Source organism: Carassius gibelio, chromosome B25 (assembly GCF_023724105.1).
Source record: "Carassius gibelio isolate Cgi1373 ecotype wild population from Czech Republic chromosome B25, carGib1.2-hapl.c, whole genome shotgun sequence".
NCBI lineage: Eukaryota > Metazoa > Chordata > Actinopteri > Cypriniformes > Cyprinidae > Carassius > Carassius gibelio.
In genome coordinates this window covers 5,648,345-5,657,813 of record NC_068420.1, presented here as the reverse complement: position 1 = coordinate 5,657,813, position 9,469 = coordinate 5,648,345, and the positions used below count along the sequence as shown (strand labels likewise).

The following is a 9,469-nucleotide window of genomic DNA, read 5'->3' as shown; positions in this document are numbered from 1 at the left end:
TAGCATTATTTTCCCATCTATTCAACAATAAATGTCATCTTGACCTGAAATGTTTCAAAAGCACTGCAAAACCTTTTTAGGAAACAATTTTTAGGAAGTGTTTATCCACTTAAAACACAACAAAAGTGGCATTTAATATTGAATCAAAAGTTTACAAAGTAGTTTACATCACAGTGTCTATAGGAATAACACACAACTTCTGATAGATTAATCAGGAAAAGGGTTCATTTGGGTTTCTATAGAACCATAGGGTTCTTTACTCAACCCCAAAGAACCTTTTATGCTAAAAAGGTTCTATAATGACAAGAAAGAACCCTTTTGGCACAAAGGTTCTTTAGGCTATTATTCATTCACATATTACATTATTCTACAACATTTTGTATTTGTAATTAAATTATTGTTTGTAGTATCTTAATATCACATTTTAATCATGCTGATTTTTGGAGAAAAACTGAAATGGCACTCTTCGTGTGATATTGATTAACTACATAACATTATATAAATATATACATTTTCTAACTCCCATATCTTGAATTTTGTGATCATTCACATGCATTCATAAATGCATTTGAATACACCGAATAATGCAGTGAAAGAACACACGCAAAATGCACACACACCACACGCACTAGTACGACTTCATCATGTAGCCTATATGTGTGCACTTTTTAGAAACGATTTTTGAATATACTTGATACTGTTAAAAGGCACATCATTAAAACTAAAAATACAAGTTCACATATCACACCTAAACACGCGTGGAAAACGTAATTAGAACTAGCTACTAAATTAGTTAAAAATGCATATCCATATACAGCTATGATTCGCGAACCCCAAACTGACTCAAATGATTTGCGAACCTGCTCCAAACTTCAAAAACTAACTCAAATGATTCGCGATCCCAAAACTGACTCAGATGATTCACGATCCTGCTCCGAACTCACAAACTGACTCAAATGATTCGCGATCCCAAAACTGACTCAGATGATTCACGATCCTGCTCCGAACTCACATACTGACTCAAATGATTAGCGATCCCCAAACTGATTTAAATGATTCGCGATCCCGCTCCGAGTTCCCGAACAGACTCAAATGATTCGCGAACCCACTCCAAACTCCCGAACTGACTCAAATGATTCGCGATCCACAAACTGATTCAAATGATTCGCGATCCCGCTCCGAACCATAGACAGTACTCCCAAACTGACTCAAATGATTCGCGAACTCGCTCCGAACTCCCGAACTGATTCAAATGATTCGCTATCCCGTTACGAACTCCCGAACTGACTTAAATGATTTGCGAACCCCAAACGGACTCAAATGATTCGCGAACCCGCTCTGAACTCCCGAACTGATTCAAATGATTCACGCTCCCAATTCCCGAACTGACTCAAATAATTTTCTGAACCCCCCAAATTCATTAAAACAATTTTTACTTTTTTATTAATACAAAAAAAATAAGAAAATTATCTGAACTTGAGTTCCAAACTGTATGAGGTTCATTGTGATGAGCAGATATTTGAGATGCCATCGTTTTAAAGAATTGACAGTGGTATTAATATGGATTTGTTTTGAGTTACTTGATGTTGTTCTAACCCTGATGGGAATTTAGATGAATCTGTATATTTGCATTATTTAGTGATAGATTAATGTAATTTTACTATGGACTTATTTTTTAATATGTAGATGTAGGTGAAACTCTATTTTCATTATTTATGAGATTTTTTAAATGGTTGGTGTTTGATTTGTACATTTAAAGCCTTGAATATTTGAAACTACAGTAGCATTCTTTCAGTAATAGTAATTATTTCTATTAATACAAATAAATGACTAGTTCTATGAACTTTGGGTGTGCTTTTTTCAGTATTCATGACTTTTTTATGTGAATTTCATTTTTACATTTTAGGGTCTTGATGTTTGTCAATTATATTGAATATGTAATCCGCAAAGGACAAAAGAAATAATCATGAATGAACCCCTAAAGGGTTCTTTTGATTGAACCCTTAAAAAGGGTTCTATATAGAACCTTTTAGGGGTTCCAAATACGTAGCGCCTGATAGAACCTTTTAAGGTTCTATATAGAACCTTTTCTTGTAAGAGTGTAGTTTTGAGCTCCAATGAGTTGCATGGAAATCACTGTCCAAAACTTACATTGTGCACCAATGAAAATCCCTGATCCCTAATACATGAAACATGCTTATAAAGTAAATTATTAATTATTATAATTAACCTTGTGAAGTCTAATAATGCACATCATCATAGAAGAGTTGAAAATATGTGCATTAATTTAAAATGAGTATGAAAACTTCACATGAGAATTGGCGTCTCAAGCCAGTAATGAATGAAAATCTTAAAGGTCTGAACTGATTTCTGACCGAATGTCAGCACTTGCTCACAAGCCTTGCTCACTCAGCATCAGGTTCAGAGTCTATGAAGTGAACTGGCCACTAGGGGGATTTGTGCTGCTGTGACACCGTGGAACATCAAGGCTGAACTTTGATGCATTACAACACTTCAGCAGAAAAACACCTATAGGGCAGAGTGATTTAAACACTTATCAGTACGTGCAACACCACAAAACATAATACGGAGACTCTCATCTCTACATGGCAAGAAATGCATTCTAAAATCATAATAACTTCAATACATCAATAATAAAAAACATTATAGCACGCTTCACAGATCAATAGTTCAGTATATTCAGTTCTGAAAAGGCCATGTGTGACGTATAGAAGCCGGTCAAGGAGTACACGGAAACTCAGAGCAGTGCAGTTAGAGTAAATTATTGTACATTTGTTTATTTATTGATTTTGTGTAGATATTATGCAATTCGGCACATTCTGAGCAGCACAGAAAGTTGTGTTGCAATTAATTTGCTGACATCAACAATTTTTTACTTCGGATTTTTTACTACAGTTTATTTATTGCATTAAATAGCCTTTCTTTCTCTTCATGAATTTATTGCAATTTTTTAATAATAATTCATAATAGTATATCTTCTTTATATAAAGCATGACATATGCTTTATCATATATATATATATATATATATATATATATATATATATATATAGAGAGAGAGAGAGAGAGAGAGAGAGAGAGAGAGAGAGAGAGAGAGAGAGAGATTTAGTTTACATGTAGGCCTAAATGAATGCAAATAATAGAATATACATGTAAATAGATACAATTATATGTAAAGCATGACATGTATGCCTTTATCACGTAAATAAATACAATAATTATATGTATTTTAATAAAGACTATTAAATATTAGTTATTTGAAACCTTTATAAATTATAACTTTTTAAATAGCATTTGTTTAATATTAATATATATTTCATACAACTTATTTATTTATCATGATTTAACGAATAGCCTTCGTTTCCCCATTGCATAACGTGAACTTGGAATAGAGGAATTTGACCGCGCGCTCTCTCTCTCTCTCTCTCTCTCTCTCTCTCCCTCTCTCCGTTGAACCACGTGACAATCGTGTGTTACTCTCATGTCCCTGTTTCGGTTGCTAGGGGAGAGAGACGGTCCATAGCAACGCTTTACGCAAACTCCACACTCCAGAGAAAGAGAGAGAGAGAGAAACGCGAGTCAGCACTCAACGCACAACGTTGTAAAGATACAGACATCGAGTCGAGCGCTTCTGGAAACTTTAAACTGACGTCTCAGAGGATTTTGTCCGATTTAGGAGCACGCAAAGCGGAGTTACAGCTTGCTATCATCAGTTCGGTTCACATTGCCGCCGGCCAGGTCAAAGAGAGACCGGGATCCACAGACCGGGCAACCGGACAAGAGCTGTGTGTGTCGGCAGAGAGAGAGAGAGAGAGACGCTCAGCACCACGGTTCACACAAACAGACCGAAACGCTTAGTTTCTGACTGTAATGTGAGTCATTTAATGCTTTTAACAAACTATATACTTTAATATAATTTAAAAAATAACTAATTAGCTGTGTACGGTATGTAGAAATTTATATACGAACATTGGCATCTACTTTGACACTCATCTGTTAACTTTGAGTTTACATTACGGAGACAAAATTAAACTTTCTTCCTGTTACAGTTATACTTATTTTTACAACTACTACTACTACTATTATTACTACTACTATTACTACTATTACTATTACTATTATTATTATTATCTGTTCTATAGCATGTAGTATTTTAATTGAAGCAATCCACACAAACACTCAGAATATGGCTCCTCGCTGGTATCCCTGCCGTGTTTGCTGACGTTGGACCTCGTTGTACTCGAACTGAGGGGAAGCCGCCTATAGTTAGAGCATCATGTGTCGCTGTGCTGGCTCTGTCACTGCCGGGTCAATCCTACTGAGTGAAACTGACACGGGGAGGGGGGGCCAGCCCCACAGACCGCCTCACCCTCTTACCCCGTCCTGAAACACTCTCTCACGACACACACAGACAAGCGCCGGGGCTAGCCGGCCGAGGGTATGGGCAACTCATCCCAAAAAGAGGCCCAGGACGAAGGAGGAGAGGAAAAGGAGAAAAAGGTTAAAGAGAAGGGAGATGAAGATGAGGAAGAGGAGGAAGCGGCTGAAAAAGAAGAAGAAGAAGAAGAAGAAGAAGAGGTCCTGGAGGACGAGGAGCTGCCGCTTGGAGTAGACGATCTCTTGGCGAGTGGAGATCCGGTGTTGGATCTGAGCTACTACAAGTTCCGTCGCCTTCCTCGTCAAGTCCTAGATCTGGAGTACTTGGAGAAGCTCTACGTCTGTGGAAACCGTCTCCGCAACATTCCTAAGGGTATCACGCGGCTGCAGGGTTTGCGTACCCTGGCGCTCGACTTCAATAAACTTGATGACGTTCCTCTCTCGGTGTGCAAGTTGACTAATCTCACATGTCTTTACCTGGGAAGCAACCGGCTGGTGAGCCTCCCACCGGAAGTGAGCAACCTGCAGAACTTACGTTGCCTCTGGGTGGAGAGCAACTACTTCCAGCGATTCCCCAAGCAGTTGTACGACCTTCCCAATTTGCGCTCACTGCAGATCGGGGACAACCGCCTGCGCACCCTTCCCTCGGACCTATGCCGCATGGAGTCCCTGAGAGGGCTCTGGCTGTACGGTAACCGCTTTCAGGAGTTTCCGCGAGTGCTCCTCAAGATGGAGCAGCTGGAGATTCTGGACATGGACCGCAATCGGATATCAGAGTTCCCAAACTTGCATCATCTACCGGCGCTGCGACTCTTCTCCTATGACCACAACCCTGTGAAGGAGCCACCGCGTGTAGGGGAGGAGGTGCTTATCGTCGGGGAGGGGGCTGAGGAGGTGTTGCAGGCTAGAGAGAGAAGGAGAGAGGCAAAAGAACGAGCGGAAAAGGAAGCAGAGGAGGCGGCGGCCGCGGCGGCGGCAGCAGCAAGTCCGGTCATTCACGGAATACTCAAGAAACTCCGGATGAACTCCGCCCTTAACTTGGCAGCTGCTAAGGGGAAGGAAATAAATGAGCCGGATCCATCAACAACCCCAACTGGGGATGAGAACGAACCACAAAATAATGATGAAGGGGCGGAGTCTGAGAGACAAGGTGTGGCGTTTGAGGAGGCGGAGCTTGGTTATGATGATGATGGTCTGGAATATGAAAGGGAGGAGCTAATCTACGAGGGGGAGGTGTATGAAGGCTACGAGGGGGCGGAGTTAGAGTATGAGAGAGCTGAAATGGACTATGAATATGAAGGGGAGGAGCAAGAACAACCTTGATACTTGCACCTGTTAGTCTAATTATTATATCTGAAGTGTGTAATTTCTGCAAACAGAATTGCAGATTGTTTAGCAACCAACAGTCATTAATTCATTTATGCAGATGCTACACACTTCTGCTTTAAGCATCTGAGGTGTTACTGCAAGGGTTGCAGGTTCAATCCCAAGGGTGAACTGGAGAGTAACAATGAGTTATTGGAGCCCAGAAAATGGTCCTTTAGTTACCCCATGATACTTTATGGGGTTATTAAAGCGACTTCAAGTCGCTCTAATAAAAAGCATCTGCTAAAATTAACATTAAATTATGTCTGATTGGTTGGAAATTTGAATGAAAGGTCAAGTTTTTAAAAAGAAATGTTATACCCAAAAATGTTAAATCTGATATAATTTGCTCATTCTCATGTTGTTAAATACTGCGTGAAACACAAAATAAGATATTTTAATGAACAGTTTTTCCCCAACACAATGAAAGTCAATGGGATCCAGAACTACAATGGTCCCCATTGATTTTCATTGTAAAGACAAAATACATTGTAAAATATATTTTCATTTACACTCTTTATAAAGGAATACAGGTTTGAAATTACTTTAGGGTGAGTTAATGATGCCACAAAAAAAACATGAAAATGAGTTACACAATTCTAAAATACAGCTTAAGTTATAAAACAGCATCACTCAAAAACCCTATGAATATGCAAATAAGCAAAAGTTTTTCACAGAAGTATAAGTGAGTGTTGCTATTGTTAGAAGTTATTTATTGTTTGCCATCCATTACTGCAATCTTCAAACACAGGACTCACTTCAATACTTACACGGTTTAATGATTTTAAGACTTGTCATTTGTAAAAAAAAAAAAAAAAAAAAAATATATCAACTGTGAAGGCCTGTGAAACTGCGAAACTTTTTCATGCATCAAAACTACATTACAGTGTGCTGTGTATTTCTAATTAAGAGCAGGGCTCAGGCATTTTTGTTTGTGAGTTTGTGTAAGTGTGTCTGGAAATCTACCCTGACATGAGTGCACTGTTATAAGAAACTTGATGCTGCAATTGCAGCGATGTGTGTTGGTGAAACCAAATATTCTCTTATTAAATAACCAATGAGTTTGCCAAACGTTTCAATGATTCATGTCTTGTCGTACTCAGAGAAGATCTAATACCAGTGCTGACTACGACTAGGTAATATAGCAAGAAAAATGACATGTCCATGTTTCTTAGCCCATAACAAGACAGAAGTTTAGAATTTTTAAGTGATTTACTAAAACTGATTTACACAAATGAATAAAAATAAATAAATACCAGTCATATTCATAATGTCACCAGAAAAACTTTGAAAGTATTCAAAATATATTTCTAAATCCCAGCCCTGACCAGGAAAAATCGAAACTATAATCTAGAAACACTCATGTTTCTAAAAGGCCAATTAAGTTCTGAATTAAGTGAGTTTCCACCAAGAATCCTAGCTGTATGGCTGTGGAACAGCATTGACGTGATCTGAGACAGATGGGAAGAGCTAGCCAAGTTAGCACTGATAGAAGTAAACGTTCTCTCTCTTAAAGGGCTCGATGTGCGAAAGTCGAGTGGAGGCGTGCAGACAGAAGAGAAACATCAGGGAGTGAATGGGTGCAATCCATAAAAGGCCCGGGTACTTAGTCAGTGATGTTTTGGGAGAAAGACTGAGACAGAGCAGTGCTTAATGTGTAAATAATGAGGTCCAAGAACAAAGACTGTAATGGATCCAGCAGGTTTGTGGGTTGGGTGATGGTATAAAAATGAAAATAGTGTTTAACACCCAATTAACACTGCAGGCGAGCCATGTGACACAATGCAAAGCGAATTAGTGAAATGCAAGAAGTGTAGATGACTTTATTGATTATTTATTAGAAAATATTTTCACTGAATAATGATTTTGCTAAGTTCATCACATAAAGCTGTTGTACAGTATGGCTTCAGAATTGCAATGTAAGAATCATATGGACCACTTTTCTGATAATTAAGGATTATCTTAAAAATTCACCTACTGTGTTCTACGGAAGAAAGTAATATTATTTCTCAAAACTCTTTGTTCCCAAATGCAAAAGTTCAAGAAAGAAATAATTGTTTTCAATTATAGAGGACATCTGGAGAATCCACTTCCCTCTAATTTGCATGCTCCTCAATTGTTCATTCTTTCCCTCCAATATCAGTCTTATATTTACCTATTTTTCTATTCCAGTCACATCTGCCAACTCTCTCATTCTACTCAAGAAGTGTTTTCATTGCCCTTTCCTCCTCCTTTCCCTTTTCTTCCTTCATCCATCATTGTGCTGTTTAAACTCTCTCTCTCCATCTCCTGTCACTTCTCATCTCTCCCCGAAAGAGTCAAAACCCATCTGTTAAAATATTTATGTAACGCTATGAGTCTGTCATTACTGCTGCAAAGAATCTGAAACAAGTGTTTTGGCTCAACCTTTGACAGAAAGTCGAGAAATCATCCCAGATCTCCATGCCAGAATCAACATGACCCATCACGCATACACAAATGTGCACAGATCAGGTGTCGAAAAAAGCAATTTTTCAATTTGCAAATAGATTTGTCATTAACATCGGCAAACAGTCAAATACTTACAGTATGTTACTGAGGCATCTCAGATGAAGTGCATACTCTGAGAAAGGGAAAAGAACTTGCAGTTGGCAGATGAGAATAAAGGAATGCTTTGCATAGTGAAACTTGGCTGTTTCAAAGACACCTGAGCCATGCACATTTGCTTTTGGTGGGATGGGTTGTGTTGACACTGGCAGGTAGAGCTGTGATTTCTTTCAGCTGTGGAAGACATCAAAACAGTGGTTGATGGTTGCTATTTTGAGGTAAACAGACTCTTGCCTTTCATAAAAACGTACTCTTTGTTGTGTTTACTAAAACAGAAATCACCATTACAATTGCTTCAAGAAGACATTCAATCTGACACATTGAAACATGTATTAAAGGGGACAGTTCACCCAAAAATGAAAGCACCAGGCACATGCATTGTTTAGGAGCAGAGGGACTCTCGCTAATGGCGGAAGACATGATTTGGCGGAAAATCATTTTTGTATTGTTATTTTTCTTTTTTGCACACAAAAAATATTCTTGTAGCTTCTTAAATTTGTGGTTGAACCAATGATGCCCCATAGACTATTTTTTAAGTTTCCGGGCATGGGAACATTTTAGTTGTGTTTCTGTCTATGCAGGGTCACAGAGCTCTCGGATTTCATCAAAAATATCTGAATTTGTGTTCAAAAGATGAACGAAGGACTTACGGGTTTGGAACAGCATTATGGGTTAGTAATTAACCACTGAATATTCACATTTGGGTGAATTAAACTTTGGTGCAGAACTCGCCCTCCTACATTTGTGTTATTACATGACATAATGAATAACACTTCAAATTTGCCTGACAGTCAATAAAACAATAAAAAACATAAAAAACAGCACAGATTATGCCTAAAAACTCTTTTATCTCAATTTGACTGCTCATTATATGCCATCTCTGAAGGAATAAGTCGCTCTAAGATATTTTGGCATATCCGTTAGCGCTGGATCCTCAGGCAGCAAGTATCGAGTATCTGCGGAGTGGCTGAGTGCTCTGACACAGTCCAGGCCTGAAGGGGAGAACATAGTCTCTGTGCTTAATCATTTAGCGGCTTACTGCTAGTTTATGTTAACGCCATTCTCCCAAGGTCAGCTGCATAGCAAGCCGTGAATGAACACTGGATCGCCTCTGCGGCGCT

The 9,469-nt window shown here is 38.7% G+C and overlaps 1 protein-coding gene across 1 annotated transcript; it reads left to right on the top strand.

The window, feature by feature from the left end:
• Window positions 1-3,523: 3,523 nt before the first annotated feature.
• On the top strand, window positions 3,524-6,833 carry LOC128013878 (leucine-rich repeat-containing protein 10B). Its single transcript, XM_052597057.1, has one exon. The coding sequence runs from the start codon at window positions 4,461-4,463 to the stop codon at window positions 5,718-5,720; it is 1,260 nt and encodes a 419-aa protein (XP_052453017.1). The 5' UTR covers window positions 3,524-4,460; the 3' UTR covers window positions 5,721-6,833.
• The last annotated feature ends 2,636 nt before the right edge of the window (window positions 6,834-9,469 follow it).

What these genes read in the sequence shown, in the direction of transcription:
- LOC128013878 (XM_052597057.1), top strand. Translation starts at nt 4,461, where the DNA reads ATGGGCAACTCATCCCAAAAAGAGGCCCAGGACGAAGGAGGAGAGGAA.